Source organism: Lissotriton helveticus, chromosome 11 (genome assembly GCF_964261635.1).
Source record: "Lissotriton helveticus chromosome 11, aLisHel1.1, whole genome shotgun sequence".
NCBI lineage: Eukaryota > Metazoa > Chordata > Amphibia > Caudata > Salamandridae > Lissotriton > Lissotriton helveticus.
In genome coordinates, this window is record NC_136072.1 from 783,595,122 (window position 1) to 783,614,877 (window position 19,756).

The window sequence follows — 19,756 nt, forward strand, 5'->3', positions numbered from 1 at the left end:
GGTGGCGATTTCGGCCAGGCTTAGGCTCATACACCTCAAAATACTGCACAGAGTCTACATCTCCTGCACCAGATTACAGACGATGGGAGGTGGGGGGGAGGGGCTCTGTAGGCGAGGCTGCGGCGAGACTGGCTCCTTTTTTCATATACTTTGGGATTGCCCCTTAGTACAGAGGTACTGGAGACGTGTTCTGCACTGTATGCAGGAGGTGTGGGAGGTGGACATACGCCTAGAAGCGAAGAGATGCCTTCTGAACATTTGGGAGCCCACGGACTTGCCAGCGAAAGGGAGACTCTGGGTAGCGCTGGGGCAGATGGTGGCGAAAAGGAACATTGCCCGTCTCTGGGGTGTACCCGCCCTGCCGAAACTGGCCGACTGGCAAAGAGACATGGATTGGTGCATGCTGCAAGAGAAAACTGTATATATAGTGCGGGGTTGCCCTCGAAAGGGGGGGGGGCGGTGGCATCTGTGAGCCTCCGCAGGCCCATCGAAATGGGGTGGCAGATATGGTGTGACAGTTTGCTCTTCCAAGTCTACTCAATACACGTTCTAAAAGTTACTGCTGATGTACTTTGCTGGTGCTGTGAATGACTCTACTACATGAAAAGTGCTGATCGTACCCTGTTAATGTTACTTTGCAAATAAAAAGAATTAAAAAAAAAAGAGAATACAAAAAACTGTCTGCATTGTATTCAGTGATTCCTGTCTACAAGTGAATGGCAGACAATCCCTTCTAAAATTGGCGACATTTTGACCCTATAATCGATGTGCATGGGTCTCCTCAGGACAAGAAATGCCATCTGACACTTTACCTATGTAGGTGAGAATATAAGGAGGCCAATTTACGATATGCTTCAGACATATCTGTTTTAGTGAAGGAATACTTAATAAACCACAACTCCACCTCCAAGCAGTACACGTTTTTCACATGCAGGGGTGTCATATGATCCACACTAAAACAAATCAATGAAACAAATTCAGAATCTAAACGTGTATGTGCTGTTTTTGCATTTCATATCTACATAGCACCGTCTCATTGTCATTACCCATCTAATGTGTCATATCCCAATTCTACCAAATTACTGTGGGTTGATACCCGCTAGTAAGCCAAACCTCTGGTGGGTGGGGATCCAAAAAATGCATCAGCCCATTGCTGGGGAATTTGTAACTGGCCAACGCCCCAGTAACTCTGAACTATGTTGCGTACTGTTTGAGCTATAATGAATATCAAGCAAACACCCATTGTGGGGGATCACAAAATAAGCCAATCGCCATTGCGGCTTACCTTTACGTTACATACTGACTGAGCTATAATGAATACCCCAAACGGGAGCACCCCTTAGGGTGGGGTCACACTATTACCTAATAATTCTATAGCCAATATTAGTTGTCCATCTACACACCCATCGTAGGGAACACGGAATAGGTCAGACTCCATTGCGGCTTGACCTATATGTTACATTTTATCTTCCACAGTCCTCTCTGTGCACTAGACCATTAACCCTGTTGGCCATCTCATATATAATGAATAACATTGTGAATACCTCATAGGATCATGTTGCTATTCACACCCAGGGTTGCGTTTAACGAGTTTGATCATAACACTGAGATATGATGCAGGGAACTTTTTCTGACAGCACCTCCATTCTGAGCATGTTTTGAAGCCCCATACGCGATGCGAATGAAAAAGGGGAGTTATGATAGTATAATCTACCCAAGTATCTGTCTAAACTTCCAAATGGGCACATGTAAGAATATTATTCAAGCAACAGTGACAACCATTCCTGGAAGACAAATTCTAATAGTTCAATCTACTACAGTAACGATCTATTCATGTATCAGTGAGGACACTGATTATTGGTGGGAATTAATCCACATATAACAATTCCTATTGCAGAGTGGCTGCCATCCCCCTTAGTTCACATATGCCATTCAGTCCTTTTTCTGTGCTTTTCAGGAGGTTCATCTATCTGCACTCATGGGTCACCAATGGATCTCCTAGGTTCCTACCTCTTGTAGCCAGTCTCCACAAAGTACCACTGTAGCATATCTTGCGTTTGTTGAGCCTAGCTGTAATGTTTGACCAGTGTTGCATGTTCAGTTTTGCATCGGATGTGTCTTCATTGCTGGCAAGTTCTTTGTTTTCCTTCTGTGTTTGTCCTACGCACATCAATTCACAAGGGCATATAGGTAAGCCCACCACATTTTTACTGATTCAGTTAGTGTCCCCTCAATTGTATTCTTGTTCCTGCTACTTTAGTCACCTTAGTGTAATTTGCGGATTTCCATACCGCACAGTTCCCGCATCGAAATGGCCTATGATAGGTGGTAGTCCCCAAGCCTGTGCAATGGTCTCTATTTTTGTCTTCTCTCTATATATCCTGTATGCTTTTTTCCTTTTTGGTGGCGAACAGGGGACAATCACATTCCCTAGTTATATGCCAACCCCTATTAATGATTTTTCTAATGGACATGCTAGCAGGATTAAATGTGGATCCCATTATTGGGGGAAAAAGGCATAAGGGGCAGGGTTAAGATACACTGACCCCCTAGGCCTGGTGGTGGGGTTCCAGAAGGACCCCACCTGGTGCCATAACATTTTTTTTTGTAAACATTTTGCTGCAAATTCCCGAAGTAAAAAAAAAATACCTCTGGGTGGGCCATACGCAGTACACGTGTAATTTAGGGAAAATGGGGGGGAGCCCTAAATAATTGTTTTTGATCCACGGGGCCTATTAAGTGATTGGGGGGGCGGGTTGATTGACTTTCCAAAAACGGCTAATTTTGCATAATTTCTTCATGGATAGTTTCGGGATAACCTATCAGGTGGGGGCCGAGAAAGTGGTGGTGGGGGGGGGCAAAATGCACATGCAATTTCCATAAGGATTTTTGAATAGTGCGACAACCAAACTGACTGGATGGAATTGAACCAAATATAGCAAGGTGGTAGATATTGGCCCAGAAAGTCTACTTTTTTGTGATTTGCTATAAATCTATTCAGTGGTCTTGTTAGTTAAGGTTCAAAAGTATTTGTATACCTAGGCAGTTGGGCTCGTGGGACTCTTGCGAGAGTTCCGCGATCACAACGTAAGCAAATAGAGCATTAATATTGACCTAATAGGCTTTTTCCCCCCTTGGACCATCTTGCTCCTGCAGTAGTGAAGGTCCTTCAGGAGAGAGCGCTCTGAAGGGCTGACTGCAGCTTGAACATGGTGGTGGTCATTACAGGACTTTGCGGAGGGGGGGGGGGGTGTAATCCCGTGTCCTGAAAAATTAGTTTGAAAAAAAGGATATAAGGGGGCATGGATACCCTGTCCACCCTAGCAAGGGAAGTGGGAGGAGTCCCAGAGGGACCCCTAAACCACCCCCAAAAAGCTTTTGCCCCAAATTAATTAGTACTTGCACCCTCACCATAGTCTTCCATTTTATTAGAGCAGAAATAAAAGTAAAATTTAAAAAAAATGTATGATAACAATGGAAATCTAAAGAGTAGGTGAGTGATGGGGAGTGTTGAGAGAGTATAGACAGGAGGCAACGCGTTAGAAAGTGAATGATGAATATGTGGATGGGGTTTTGAGGAGAAAATCGGAGCAAAAAGGCAATGTGACTGCGTTAGACTAATTCATCTGAGTCGACTGTAAATTAATTAAACAAAGGGGACTGCAGATTTCTGTTTGCACTAATAAACGATAAATAATTTTATGGAGAACAAATTAGTTATTTTATTTACTTGTGCTCTAATGTGTAGCGCTTACAAATGTGTGTTGGTGTTTTTGACTGGAAGCAATAAGCTGTTGAGGCACAAAGTTTGTCTGGAGCCCTAGTTCACATCTCCTGTCAAGGACCTTAAATTAAGCTGACCTTCCTCATCATAATGTCCATAGATGAGCCACGTTCTGTTTTTTGTGCAATAGATGTGCCTTTCTTTCAGACATGTCTTCTCTCTTCCTTCCCTTCAATAAAATATCCCTATCTCATTGTATTTCTTTGGTTGCTGTTGAGGTCACAAAAACCTCGATTTGGTAAAAGACCAGCTTTAATTCAAGAAATGTATATTTGTAAAGCACATGTTGCCATTTGTGAATCTGAATTTGCAAACGGCTGCCGTAGAATAATGAATTTGTCTTCTATGTCAGAAAAGCCTGTTGATACATATATTAAATATTTGCGAACTGCTTTGTTGCTTTTTATTGAATAGTTTATTTACCTTTTTCTGGGCGGGGGGCCTGGTTTATGGTGGTGTTTTTAGGTCTCGCCTGTCGATGCGCATGCGCATCGAGCTTGCGAGCCTATTGCGGCTCAAACAACGTTTAACTACGAAGCAAGGAATCGTGGCGATTCCTTGCAGTGCCCGTGACTTTTAAGCTCAATGCGCATGTGCATTGAGCTTAAAAGCGCGTGCACAGCCGCCCGCATTCCTCCGACACCTTTGAAGTGAAGCTTAGCTTCACTTCAAAGGCCCGGCTTCTTCACACCCACATGCCGCTCTCGCTCTCCCCGCTCCGCTCCGCCCCCTCCCCTGCCCAGCCGGCTTCTTCACACCCACATGCCGCTCTCGCTCTCCCCGCTCCGCCCCCTCCCCTGCCCGCCGTGTGACCTCGGCTTACACTCACCCCTCCTTTCTCCCCTTTAGGCTGCTTTCGGATGCTTTGTTCGCAGCTTGTCATTTACTTTTGCATTGTGGGCGTATTATGATTCCTCATCAACATTCACTTGGATGAGTCAGAACATATTGGCCCTCAATATGGTAAACTTGAGCAATTATTGATTTAGCTGATCCAGTCCTTTTTCTGTTTGATTGTTTAACAGCACCACACCCATAATCTTTACTGTCCTAAATAGTCAGAAATCGTCAAGTAGAAGTGGGAGAAGGTCTGGTCTCAGTGGCGCAAATACAGAGGGAGTTGAGGTGCCTAAAAGTGTGTATTAAATGTATGGATGTATAATCGATCTTGCCTGTTTCATATACATCTAAAGTTGCCGCTCTGGCCATAAACTCTTGTAGCCGACCCTAGGGTCGCTCTTGGGGGTCGATGAATGTACTTGACATCCAACAAATGTTACACAAATTGACAACTGTATTGCATGCATGATTAACAATGAAAAGTATGTATTCAACTTGAGCTTGTTTTAATAAAAAAGATTTTGGGATTAAAGATCTTGCCCTAGCTTCTTGTATGCATGGTGGGGAAAGCTGTGATGAGTCCGGGGAACTAATGTGCATACTGGACCATGCAGTTTTGTTTTCCACCTTTAAAATGATTCTAATGTTTTAGGAGAGGACGCTTTGCAGTCTGGGACTAGTAGTTTCAGGTTTTACCATTACAAATAAGGCCATATACATCTCGCTAGGCAATCTCCTGTTCTTAAAGCATGGTGATGGTGCCATTGCACAGTTAAAAGTACAAAATAACAATAGCACGTTGCAGGGCTCCACTTAGTAGTTATTGAGCCGACTTCACTATTGGGGGTAACTGAATAACGAGAGAAAGCTGGGCGGATTTAAGCATCGTAGTTCATCCAGTCACAGACAGATGACCCGCGTCGTATATAACCGCCTCAGCCCGCCTTAACTATATTTTGTTTCAAACTGTAATTTATATTCTAGACCGGCCTGACTTGTAGGTCCTGATTAATGTAAAACCTGAAACTACATGTCCCACAATGCTTGTGCGTTGCTGAGACTAGAAGGCAGTGTCACATGGATGCATTTGGGCAAATCCTAGTAATTCCGTCGTTAATCTGCTTCAGCGCCACGATCCGGAAATAATGCGCTGCATTAATACAAATGCAGTGAGCAGTGTTAGCTTTTCTCGGCTCCTTTCCCCTCCCCCAGGTGCATATCCCACATTCCTGCAAAACAAAAGTTGCTATAGTTTCTAAAATCAACAGGCACCCTAAGTGTGTGTTCCCGTGCGTCCATGTAAATGTGTGATGGTATTGTAAATATGCAAAATATAGCTTTAGCAAATTATTACCTGCTTTATGTTCCTATTTAGAACAAAAATTCCTTTTTTATGTGAAAATAAATTCAGTTTTAGCAAACTAAAAGTGTTTGGAAGGTTAGTCTTGGTGTTTATGTATTCAAGGCTTTACAGCGACTCACTGGCACACGGCGCTGCTTGCAGTTAAGTTACTCTCCCGTATATCTTCCCCAAACACCTACCGCCCCTCACGGCTTGTTATTTAAGAGTAAGATTGTTCGTAATTGTGCCACTACACCCATTTTGTGAAAAAAAAACTCACTCCCTTACATAAAGAACAAAATGCTGCGCTGCAGGAAATAACTGATTACACTGATTACACGCCCAAAAGGACATTAAGCTGTCAACAGATATACAATCCAGAGCGAAACATAATACGAAAATAAACCGCAAAGCAAAATACGGGCTTTCCTACTCCGCTTACCCAGGCTCTTCCTAGGTGGCTTCCCCCTTTCATTTCACTGCGTTTCCATAGGCCTTTTTCAAATTTTTTCCTCTGGCTGTTTTCTCTCCCATCCCCCCCACTTTCTGTCGCTCCACACCCGTTTCCAAATATAATGTCCTGCTCCAACTGCTAATCCAGGAGGTGCCTGCCCCCCCGCAGCTCTCCAGTTTGCGCTTCAAGTCTGGGATCCAGTGTAGATCGATTCATAGAGCAGGACAGCCAGGGAAGTAATGCTGCCAGCAGCTACTTTTACCTACCTCACTTGGCCCTGCTGCCTCCTACCTATCTGCTCTACGTTCTATCTCAGGGGTCAACAGTGGACACTGCCAACACTCTAACAGCTGCCATTAATACATAAACAGTGAACAGTACCATCACAGCACTAACTAGGAGTGGCGTGCTACTGTAACCGCACAGCTGTGTCTACCGCAGTGATAACACACTAATAATGGGCACTAACAACACTACACGTTCACTGACAGCTGCCATTCCATATTGGGCGCAAGTATCCGCTTGCTTACTGTAATATGTTCTCTTAGCCTGGCATATTTCTTTGTGACCCGAGCTGGGTTGCTGCAGGTTGGCGTCTGCACTTCCCCCAAATAGTTCCCATATGTACAATTAATAACACTCACCCTCACTCACCCTCACTCACCCTCACTCACCCTCACTCACCCTCACTCACCCTCACTCACCCTCACTCACCCTCACTCACCCTCACTCACCCTCACTCACCCTCACTCACCCTCACTCACCCTCACTCACCCTCACTCACCCTCACTCACCCTCACTCACCCTCACTCACCCTCACTCACCCTCACTCACCCTCAAACCCTCACCCACACTCACCCTCACTCACCCTCACTCACCCTCACCCTCAACCCCTCACCCTAACTCACCCTCAACCCCTCACCCTCACTCACCCTCACTCACCCTCACTCACCCTCACTCACCCTCACTCACCCTCACCCACCCTCACCCTCACTCACCCTCACCCTCACTCACCCTCAACCCCTCACCCTCACCCACCCTCAACCCCTCACCCACCCTCAACCCCTCACCCTCCCTCAACCCCTCACCCTCACTCACAACACATATTGTGTTACAATAGGTGTCACATTTGCGAAAGATAAAACTATCTAGAGATGTAGCATAACGACCAGAGCTGCCATATAAGTCACATAAATACAAAACATGTTGCATTCCAAATGCTATAGGTGTCACATTCGCAAAAGTTATAACTATTGGCATTGTAAATGACAAAGCCATCAATTTAGCAATTTTTAACGACCAGAGCTGCCATATAAGTCACATAAATACAAAACATGTTGCATTCCAAATGCTATAGGTGTCACATTCGCAAAAGTTATAACTATTGGCATTGTAAATGACAAAGCCATCAATTTAGCAATTTTAACAACGAAAAAATAAATAAATTGTCATTTACAAGACCAATAACTACAACTTTTCTAATGCGAAACCTATTGCATTCCAACCCCACTCACCCACGCAACGCCACTCTCACACGCAACGCCACTCTCACACGCAACGCCACTCTCACACGCCACTCATCCACGCAACGCCACTCATCCACGCAACGCCACTCATCCATTTGCAAAACGAAAAAAGTTAAACTCTTCTATTGCGAGACCTATTGCATTTTCAATGCTTGTTTGTTGATGAGTTGGCATATTCAATTCTGTAGGCCTTGTCCTCGGCAATATTGCAGTGAGGTTGTAGTAGTGTCATGCAGTGCTTGCGCATTCGAGCACAAATTCTTAGCAACCAAGTTTTTTATTTTTTTGGGGGTTAAGGGAAAAGGTGAAGTGCAATATGTGGTAGTGACAGTTATTTCAGATGTGGAGTAGCAGTGGTCAAACTCTGAGGCATCCTGCATAAACCCCATCCTGTAAGACTAGATTGGTTACTTTTTGTCATGGCTTCAGGTATAGAGGAACAAATGGATGCTCTCAAAGACTGTAATTGAAATTTCTATTGATGTTTGCATTCCCTTCAACAGAATGTTAAGGTCCATCGTGTCATATATTGCTCAGATATCGAGACATATACATTTTGCATACTCTGGGAACTGTGCCCTCCCCAAAACATTTTTTCACACTCCTTTTTGAGCCTGATGTTCTATGTACTTCTGAAAATGTCTTGCCAGTTCTTTCATTGATTGGATCAGGTAAGAGGGGTTTAGGATATGCCAGTATTTTGCTAGCTTTTTTTTTGCGTTAACTATGAAATAAGTTCTCGAGTTCCTAAGCAGACTTAAAGGACTGGAGACTACACACCAAGATGGTCACGTTTATAAGGACTGTTGATTCCTGGGGCTTTATGGCTCTACAGGGATTCTGGAAAGAGAGTAGGATTTCTACAACAGTACACAGAACCTTAAAACGAGTCACACTTGAACCATGTTATTGTCTTTGAACTAATTTTTTAGTAATTTTATTGAACTGACTGAATTGTCAGGCTGGGACTGATAGTTCAGAGGGTGATCTGCAAACGACCCGAGCATACTGGTTTACCCCACCCACCCATGCTGTATCTGTACACTTACAACACAGCTTAAATGCAAATTCTTATTATTGTGTTGGTCTGTTGTAAGAGCTGGCCACACATACATTGTTGGCATACATCAATTTTCATACTCTTGAATCCAAGCTTCTAGTCCCCTGCTCGTGGGCTGGACACATTGCTCACCAGAACCAGCAATGCAACAAGTGGTGGTGGTGAATTTTCAGTTACTTTTCATAATGTGGAATGAATTTTAATTGTTTTATTATATTTTGGGGGACATGCTTTGTCATGTAAGTAATCAAGGGATAAGGGTGCAAACTCAAGCTGGAACTGACTAGTAGTTCTGTTATATTCTATGTCTTATTTGGCAGATCTACAAATAATTGTTTCTCTCTACAGGGACAGAAGACACAAGATGGATGCTTCTGCAGAAAAAGCCAAGGCAGCTGCATTTCTGTCAGATCTGGGGAAAGCCACTCTGCGGGGAATCCGTAAGTGTCCACAATGCGGTACCTTTAATGGCACCCGTGGCCTCAGTTGTAAGAACAAGTCCTGCGGGGCTGTTTTCCGCTGTGGTGTCCAGAAGGCTCCCAACATGGACGCTGTGCGGGTCATTACAGGATCAGAAATGCAGGTGTTTTCTGTCCGACTAAAAGATAAGGGGCCCGACTATCGATGTTTTGTGGAACTGGGCATCACAGAGACTGCCATAGAGACTGCTGATGGTATGTTTATAACCCAGCTCCAGTCCAGTCACTGCTATGCAGCTGCATGCATGAAGGTTGCTAACCAAGGCATAGAGGATACAAACTGCCAGCACATCAAACTGGCCCTGAATTGTCAGAGGGAAGCGACACCCCTCACATTGAAGAGCTCTGTCCTGAATGCCATGCAGGTCCCTGCAGAAACCAAATCTGTTATCTGGCAGCTGGCCACGGAGCCCACAGGACCACTTGTCCAGAGGATCACCAAGTCCATCATGGTAGTAAAATGCAAGATCAGCCCTAAACACAGCCTTGGGTACCTGCATGTTTCATTTGTAAGGAAGCCACGAAGCCAGTTTGTACCAGAGCACCGGTTCCTATGCACCTGTCAGCTAGGGCCAAAATCATCAGGCAAGGCGACTCCCAATGTTGAGGAGGCTACCGACAGATGCATTCATTTCTATGCATGCATTAGTGCTTTTGCCAGTGACGAGGCACTCTCTCAGGAGTTCTCAACCTTCCTTCGCTTCGAAAACAATGGTAAGTGTGTTTGTGTGTGTCTGTCTGCAATGTTGGTTGTAAATGTATTCTCCAAATTGAAAGGTGGAACTCGGGGGTTGGTGTGGATGTTTGTTTACGGCCTTCTGGGTCAGATTAGTCTCCTTTTAAGATTAACATACTATCTTAAAGTAGGCAGGCGCTTGCTTTAACCATTAGTCCTGAGCATTATTGAAGTTGTAAATTCAATTTGAACCTTCTATCTACTTGAGCAAGACACCAGTGCTATTTTCCTAACTGTAAGCTTAGCGCTAGAAACCACAGCAGTAGAGACTTGTATCTAACATTCCAAATAGGACATTGTGTTGAAATTAGACGATGGGTGGTCACAGAGGAGTGGGACAGCTAAAGCAGACAACACAGGTACAAAAGTGTTGACCTGGTACACCTATACAGGAAGCAGAATAACTTGCCTGCTTGTCCTTAACCGTTCTAGCTTTTCTATTCCAGCAACATCCTGTCATTTTACCTCCTTAAGGCTTTTATTGCTGCAGCCGATTATGTGCTGCTAAATATCTACCTTTCACTTTAGATATAGCGTTGAGGTTTTCAGAATTTCCCAGTTCTCCCTAAGTGCATTGTGGTAAATGTAGATCAAAGCAGTCTTTAACTTACAATTTTGAGTACTGAAGTGCAGCCTATGCTCCTAGGCCTTGGCACTTGAAGAGGAAAGAGTCCTTAGGAAGTAACTTGACCGTCTGCTTTTCTGTGTGGGGAAGTGTCAAACAGCCCCCAGGTGCAGGGCCCGGACTCCAAAAACCAAAGCAATCACCAGATCCCCGTAGTGAGAGGAGCTTGTATATATAGTCTTGGAGTCAGCATGCACTTATGCCACTGGTCTGTCTTGGTCCTCCCTAGTGCACCATGGCAAGGTTTTCAGCTGACACCCTCTTTAGATAATTGGTTGGTTACTCTGTGGTGATTGGAAAATGGTACATCTCTTACAATGAGCTTGGTTTTACAAGTGTTCATCTTAATCCTACCGAAAACTCGATTTACCACTATATATCACTTTAGAGGTAACATACTAATTCAACTCTTCTATGAAGTAACATCATACATTTGATGCAGAAGAGGTAAGTCAAATCTGGTCTCTTGCACCATTTTAATGTTGATTTTATGTTGAAGCCTTCATGTTGTTTCATGCTTCATTTAGTGATTGCTTATACTTACTGCCCGTAATGAAAGTTGCATAGGTCAAACTTTACGGTCAGCCTTTGCAGTTTTTAATTAGTGTATGCTTTTTATGGCAGATTGTTTTTTTTTCCTAAGCAGAACTGATTGTCATGGGTTTTGACACAAATCCTTATGTACAGACATTGGTAGACAGGAACTTGTGCCTCCACGATGCTGGTGCAAAGAGGAGAAATGTTTTTATTTCTCCTTGTTTTTCCAACTTTACTGCGATGCATTATGCAAAGTAGGAAAAGCATAGTTTTTGTACTGGAAGACTCCTTCCAGTAAAGAAGCCTATCCTTCAGGGAACGCCTACATCCGTGTATTATGGTGCATGGGTGTGTCCATCAGCGCATGGCTGCTAAGTGTACCAGCGCATGGGAAGGGAAAAATGCACAATATCTAGGTTGATACAACACATTTTTTCCTCTCTCTCCCTTAAAGGAAGGCCGCCAAGCAACTTTGGTGCAGCCTTGCCTTGAGACAAAAAATAGTAAATATGACATCCCCCGCCCCCCCCCCCCGCTCACCCACATCTGTGCAATATTACTTTTAGCTTCCATCATGCCCATTGTAATCCAGGTTTGGTCTGCCCGCAGTAGATCTGTGACCTCCCAGGTGTTAAGGAGGCATATCTTGGCCAATAGCCTCGTTGTTATACCTGTGACTTCATTCATGCATGCTAGGACCGCACTCCAGTAGGTTTGGACATTTGAGCATTCCCGCAATATATGGAAAAAAAATCCTACTTGACCACATTTGCTTAGACACGTTATCTTGGATACATCCCGTCCCTCTGTCTGCCCATATTTACCTGTGTAGTGCAGGAGACGTACACTCTGAAGAATTTTTGTTTCATTAATCGAAGGCTTAGTCGCACAGCGACTTCTCTCAGTGAAGCCAGGGCTTCTTCCCAGTCTTCGTTCTGAAAATCTTCTAAATCTGTCTGTATCCCAGCGTTTTCGGAGCTGGTTGACCGTGCCAGGGGAGTGTAAGAAACTGGCTCTATATACACTGCACCAAAGTGAGGTACATTGTGTATAGAGTCCAATAGACTTCAGAGGTTTGGCAGAGGTTAAAGTTAGATAGAACCTTACTCTCTAAAGTGGTAGCTTGGTCGAGCAGTAAGGCAGTATCAGAGGACCGTGTAAAGCATTTAATGTACACATTCAGTCAGCAAATGAATCCACACACTCAAGAATTGAACTCTAGGCCAATTGTTTTGTATAAAAAAATATACTGTTTTATTACTAGAACCAAGCAAGCCGGGTTCAGGTAAGCATAAAAATACTCTTCAGTAGTAAATTAATTGTATGAACAGAGTTCAAAATTGCAGTGCAACTTGTACTGGTTTTGGTTACAGTTTTAAGTAAGCAGTTTGCAACACATTGCTGGTATAGTACATTTAATTGAATGGGCTTTTGAAGTAAAATGCAGTTAATTACTTTTCAGATTACTTTTACTACCACAGGACTGGATCCTAGATTCAGCCCTGGGACATTTTCTGAAAACAGGCGAGTAAATGCGTTTTGGTTAAAGGTACGATTTTTAAAGAATATTATTGCATTTCAAAAGTTGACACTTAGAAACTTTTTCACGTAGAATCACCAATGTTATCCTATCGAAGGAAATTCACTTAGCAGGTAAGTTATGTTATCAATACTTTTTCTAACTCTGTGCTGGATCCTAGATTCAGCACTGGGACATTTCCTGAAAACAGTTGAGAAAATGCGTTTTTGTTATTCGGCTGTCTTTTAAGGAATATTTGTAGTTTTCAAAAGTCGACACTTTGACACTTTTTCTCCCAAAAAGTTTCTATGTTATCCTATGAGGAAAAATGAGTTATCGGTTTCAAGGCAAGTAATCTGTCTTTTGAATTAGGGTTCTGGGGTTAGACTTGGGGGTCTCCCAGGGTCAGTGATTCACTGTTGTTGCACGCTCAGCGGCACTAGGGCCACCGGGTGCAGAGTGTTGAGGCCCAATGTTTCCCTATGGGGATAGGGTGACTCCGGTTGGTGGCAGCTGGCGAGCAGGCCTCAGGGTTGTGGGAGCAAAGCTCCTAGGGTTAAGCTCAGGGCAAGTTGGGCAACAGGTTAGCACAAAAAGGGGCACCGTCAGCGGCACTAGGGTGCCGGGTGCTGTTTTGAGGTTGGGCGCCCTGTTGATTTCAGTGGAGATTCTCCGGAACAAAGAAACACTGCAGGCTTGGGGACGAGGATCTTCCAGGAGTGACCACCATTTTAAGGGGTAAGTTGGGATGTAGAGGGATGGTTAGGCACCGCTGGGCTGGGCATACAAGGGCGTAGGGTGCAGGGGTGCCTTTGGACGTCGGATTTTCTTACCCGCTCTGGTCGCGGTAAGGGGGGTCCTCTGGATTGAGTCTGCAGGCGTTTGGAGGCTTGAGCCAGGTCAGGGGTCGCCGGATCTCGGGTCAGGATCGCTGGGGGGACCTCCTCGTGGTGTTTGTTCACTCAAACACAGGCCGGGCTCAGCGGATGCAGAGTGGGCTGGATTTGCGGTTTCTGGCTGGCACCAGAAGCTGCCGTTAAACACGTCCGGTGTTCACAGGAGAAATAGCTTGGGAAGTGAATGCAGGCAAGTTATCTGGGGTTTTTGAGGTTGTCTGCCGCTGGACACGCCGGGGTTTCGCAGGAGCAGGTTTGAGGGGAGACCGGGCTGGGGCCAAGTCGGTGGGCGTCGTCCTCTTGTTAGCTTCTGCGCGACTTTTCGTCCTTCTTCTCCTTCTTTTCTTGTGGTTGCCGGATCTGAGGAAGGAAGGTTCAGGGTGCTCCTAAACACTAAATTTAGGGGTGTAACAGGTAGGTAAAGGGGCGGGACCAATGGGTCCCTTCCCTGGGGTGGGTACACCCCCTATTCTGCCACTCTCCAGTGGGTGGGGGCACGAGCCTGTCCCTGGTTGGCTGGGTCCCCGCCATCCTCAAGATGGCGGGGACTCTAGGTTGTGCTTCACCTCCCCTCCCCCACCTTATGGATGGAGTTGGCAGAGGTGGGCACACCTCTCTTCCTAACTTGTTTTTCCAGCTGGTTCTCCTGCCCAAAGTGGGGGGGTAGAACCAGTGGGGACCAGTTGCTGAGTACAGCAAGTGGTCTGGAGAGGCTCACAAAGGCGGGATGCCTTTGAAGCTTCTCCTTCGTGAACCCTGCCCATCCTGGGGGAGGCGGCTTGGCACCTCGTCCCAGGTTGTGCATTGTTTCAGGCCCCCAAGAGAAGCAAGCTCTCGACCCAGGGTCCAGAAACATGTCTGGTGGTGGCAGCCACCCAGTCAGATCAGTAGGAGTTGGCAGAGTTTCAGGGGGCGTCTCTAAGTTGCCCTCAGTCGTGCATTTTAGATTAAATCCCACAGTGGCATCAGTATGGGTTTAATGTGCTGTGAAGTTTGGTACCTGTTGGACTTGGCCCTTAGGGCAGGTTCACCCCTAAACTTTTTTGCTTTTATTTGTGACCCTGTGTTAGTGATTTTTGGGTCTCTGCGCACTTTTCCCTGTGTCCCAGAGTGAAAGTGCGTGCGTGTAGTATGGCTGGCCTGCCCTCCCATAGGAATGCATGGGGAATGTGTGTGTCCCTGGTAGTTCTGATGCGTGGGGAGTGCAGGCTCGAGTTTGGTATGTGTGAACTCGTGAGAGTGAATGCTGCGAAATGGTATGTGCGGCTTGTATGTGTCTAGTGGGGAAGTGCCATTCCTAGACATGGCTGTACGTGTGCCGTGAGGGTGCTGGAGCATGATTGGCTGGAGCTGGCTGGCATGCCAGGCTCCAGGAAGTCTGGATGGGTCTGCCCGGTGGTGAGTGTGAGATTAGCATGAGTGATGTGTGGGAGGAGTGTACCTGTGTCCTGGATGGGCTGGGTTTTCCCCCACACAATGCTGGCTCCGCCCCCCTGTGGTGTGTCTAACGACCCTAGCCTCCCCAGTGAATGAAAGGGGTGGTTGGGCCATCAAGGGTACTCCAAGACCAGCTGCAACTGGTCCCCCCCCCCCCCCCCCCCCCCCCCCACCCTGCACCTCCAAACAAAGGATTCTCTAGTATAAAAATGGGGCTGTGTCCCCACAGATGTTGTTCTCTTTTCTGATCCTGCCAGAGGGGGCTGTTGCTGCTGCTGGGGCCAGGAGGACCGCCACTTGGACTGTCTCCCTGCCTGGAGACCCAGTGTGCTGGCTCTGGGCCCAGCCTTGCCCCCCTGCCTGCCTCCAGCCCCTGCTGGAGCTTGTGCTGTGCATACAGAACTGAGAGCGCTGCTCTCTGCCCTTCAGCGCTGGGGAGCGCTGGAATCCCTTGGCTAGCGCTTGAGAGCGCTTTATTTGGCTCCTAGCGCTGTGAGCGCTGTATCTTGTCCTGTGGCGCTTGGGAGCGCCTTGCCTTCGTTGTTAGCGCTGTTAGCGCTTTGAGAGCCCAGCCGGTGCCCACCCGGCATCTGCTGATTGGGTGGTGCCAACCGTTTGATGTCCAAACGAAGGCCCCACGTGTTCGAAAGTCCCCCGTGAGGGGCCCCACTGGCCCAGAAAGCCGCATTCTTGTTTGGAGCCCCGAGGCTCCTGGGGGCGATTTGTATCTACGAGCCTGAGAGGCTCAGGGCATTCCTGTTTTTGAGCCCCGAGAGGCTCCACGCCCACAGTAGTTTAGCGAGCCCAGAGGAGGCTCGAGAAGCTCATCGCCCACATTTGCTATAGAGCCCTGAGAGAGGCTCGAGTGCCAGTTCATTAATGTAGAGCCCTGAGAGGCTCTGGGGCATTTTCATTGTTTTAGAGCGCTGAAGCTCTATAGTGCCAGCATAATTGTTTTGCGAGCCTAGAGAGGCTCAGGGGCACAGTTGTTCTGGAGAGTAGAGCCTGCAGGGCTCACAGGTGGTTCTTGAGCCCACGAGGCTCCAACGTTGCCCTAACTTTATCTGCACCAGTTGCCCAGCACTTTGTGGGCAACTGCCACGTTTAGGCCCCCTGACTTTGGGACACAGGGCGTCCTAGCCCTAGAGAGGCCAATTGGCCTAGGGACAGTCACAGGTGGTGACTTATGTGGGTTTGGCGCAATTGTTCATTTTCTACACCTCTGAATGTATTGTTGATGCATCATGTGTTTTCCTTCCTTACACCTCTGAATGAATGTTATGCATTGCATCATGTGTTCTGTTCTTACACCCCTACAGGTATTGTGATACTTAGGTGGTTGTTTTTCTCCTAGTGCAGGTGGTGCTAGTGAGGTCCTGGTTACCAGTAGTTACTGGTTGTATGCTCTCTTTTTATATTGTGTGCTACAGTGATTTTACATTCTTAAGTGCTATTTCTAAAAGTGCGTACCCCTGACAGTGGTCCAGGTGGCCCTGTCCTGTACAATATCCCTTGTAAATTTTGCCCGTGCCTCCTGCACAGTGTAACAAGATGTGTGTCTTATCTAATGTATGTTTATTATAATACAAAGGCTATTTTTTATATAACCTTGTGTGGAGTTTCCTTTGTGGTGGGCCCTGGGTGTTGTTGCTGGGGTGCGTGCGCAAATACTTAACTTACATCGCCTCCAAGTTTAGCCTTGCTGCTCGCGCCACGTTACCTAGAGGGTGAGCAGGGGTTATCTTGGCGTGTAACTCCCTTGCCCTGACTTGGCAGTGGTGGTCTCTGACTGACTTTGGCGAAAGCCCTGGCCAGCCGGGGATCCCATTTCCAACAGTACCTAACTTCCCATTCTTCAGTACAGCCATTATGGTGCTGTGGAGTTCATAATGACAAACTCCCAGCACCATATACTCTTAATGGCACCACTGCACTTACAGTGCCCAGGAATGGACCTGGGTACTGTAGGGGTACAGGGCTCATGCACCTGTACCCTCACCACTGGCATAGGGCACCCACCTAGAGGGGTGACTGATGTATGCCAGGGCAGTGGGTTGTAGGCATGGCACATAGGGATATGTGCCATGTAGACTCTTAACTTTGTTCTGCACCAAAACACGCAGCCTGCAAAAGCAGTGTGTGTAAAGGTACAGGTCCTCTAACGGTGGCACAGTAAGTGCTGCAGTCCTTAGAGGTCTTCCCTGGTCACAGTGCCCTGGGTACCAGTGGTACCATTTACCAGGGGCTGACCTGTGGCCAGAGAGGCCTATTGGGTTCGTTTTGTGGAAAGAACACAGGCTCTGGGAACCTGATTGGCAAGGACCCAGGGCACATCAAGTGAAAGTGCATAGTAGTCTGGCAAAAAGTGGGGGGTTACTGCAAAAGAAACCCACTTTCCTACAACAACCACCACCACTCGCGCTACGGGCTGTGAGTATAGTAGTTGCAGCCAGGATAAAGACATCGGGCCAAAGCCCATATGGCAGAGAACAGCAAAAAGTTAAGGCCATTCCACGGTATCCAAGGCCATGCGGGCGTAGAGTGACATGATCACTGCGTCCTCTTTGATTTTGTGTGACCGACCCAAGACTTCTTGGAGTCTTCATAGATTTAGCGTCTTATTGCGGCCAGGGATAAACCCTGATTTATCAGATGGACCAATTTTATATTAGTAATTTGTGAGGTCAAACGGAGGGCAAGGAGTTTAGCTAGTATCTTCAGTTGCATTCTGTAAGGAGATGGGCCTGTAGGAAGCGCATTGTTCCGGTGGTCTACAGTCCTTATAAATTACAACCACTGATGCAAGCCTCTGTTCCTCTGGAAGTGTGCCCACTTTTCTACATTCTTCAAACATTTTCAAAAGCTAGGGCCCGATGATGGGTTCCGTGAGTTTGTATAGTTATATGGGCATACCATTGGGCCCGTAGCTTTGCCCGGTTGTAGTGCTCGGACGGCTTGCTTCACTTCCTCTTCTGTGAGGTCGCTGTCTAAGAATAATACCTCATCCGGAGAAAGGGTCGGGAGGGGTCTGTCTGCTAGGAAGGTTAGGGAGTCCTCTTCCGCGGTCAATACGTTGGATGAGTATAATTTTGAATAATAGGCTGCGAAAGCGTCTGCGAATAGCTTGTGGGTCTCTCAGGCGCTCTCCATCTGGTGACTCCACTTTCGTCGCATCATTTTTCATTAAAATAGTGGGTTGTTTGTTGGGGGGGGGGGCTTCAATATCTCTCTCGCTATGTGCGTCACATCACGGAACTTCATTAGGGAAGAGGTCCATAAAATGAAAAGGTCCATTCGGGACAGGCTACCATGGACCCCAGAGTGAAAACTGAAATGTTCTAAAAATGGATTGAGGATTTTCCAGACCTCCACCATCCCCAGTGCAGTTAGAAAGTCTATCAGTTGGGTTTTAAGAGGGGGTGGGGGGTTGCCTCAAGGGAGGTCTGTCCATAGTGTCGTTCAGTGTCATATTGAAAACTCCTCCTATTAAGAACTCACCCTCCGGTGCCTGGAGCATGAGCGCACCTATGTCTGGGAGGATAGCGTTGTGCAAACCCGGGGGTACGTAGACCAATATGATGTTGGTCAGCTCCCCCCACACACAGGCCCGTCAAGACAGCATATCTACCCTGCTTGTCTGTCCAAGTCTTTTTAATTGAAATGTGGACGTTTTTTTAAAGAAGGATACCCGTTGCGCCTTAACTGGAGGTATAGTCTGTGTGCGCCGTCATTTTGTAACCCCAACGGTCAAGCGCCTTGCATGCAATACCCAGAAAATGTCTCTTGTAATAGAACGACATCTGGAGAGTGCCGTTTGATGTATTGTGACACTATTCCCCCTTTTAATTTTGTCCCCCAACATTCCAGGCTAGAATACGCAGCTCCGGGATCTTTATATCTGTTCCTGCTTTCATAAATCTATATGGGATATTTTCCCTTCCTCTCTCCTGGCCCTGTCATGGGATTCTCTTATACGGTTTCGTTCCTGCAGTGGCCCTACCAACCGTAGCTGGGGGTGCAATCCAGTGGCCCTAAACTTAAGTGTCAGTAACAATGATACACAGTTACAACCTAGGAAAAAGAAAAACAGAAAAAGATTTAACCACCCCCACCCCGCATCCCTGCCTGACGGACGTAGAAGTGCCCGCCCCGCCAACTCTGCAGAGTGCGTGTTGTCCCAACCCAACATGGTGTACTTAAGAGGTTGTAGGATGTTCCCTCGGCCCACCACCCATCTCCATATCCAATGTAATGTGTAGCGCCAACAAAGCCAGTAATTGAAAGTCTGACCCTCACGCTGGGGCATTTCTTGCTGTCTCTGGTCTCGCAGTGCCTTTTTGACTTCTAGAAAGTTATGTTTTTGTCTCTTGACCTTCAGTATAAAATCTGGAAAAAGGTTATTCTCACGTTGTCATAAAGGACTGGCGGTTCGGGCAGTCTGGAGAATTGAATCATGATCTCTGAAGTGAAAAAGCCGGGCAAGTGGAGAGTGCAGAGGAGCTCCAGGGTGAGGGCTATTTA

The 19,756-nt window shown here is 46.6% G+C and overlaps 1 protein-coding gene across 1 annotated transcript in view; it reads left to right on the plus strand.

Moving 5' to 3' along the window:
• C11H2orf42 (chromosome 11 C2orf42 homolog) overlaps positions 1-19,756 on the plus strand; it is a 140,669-nt gene that overhangs the window by 15,353 nt on the left and 105,560 nt on the right. The window contains exon 2 of the mRNA XM_078666721.1: positions 9,355-10,199. Coding sequence (XP_078522847.1) covers positions 9,371-10,199 — 829 coding nt within the window. The 5' untranslated portion in view covers positions 9,355-9,370. The remainder of the gene's footprint in view (positions 1-9,354; positions 10,200-19,756) is intronic.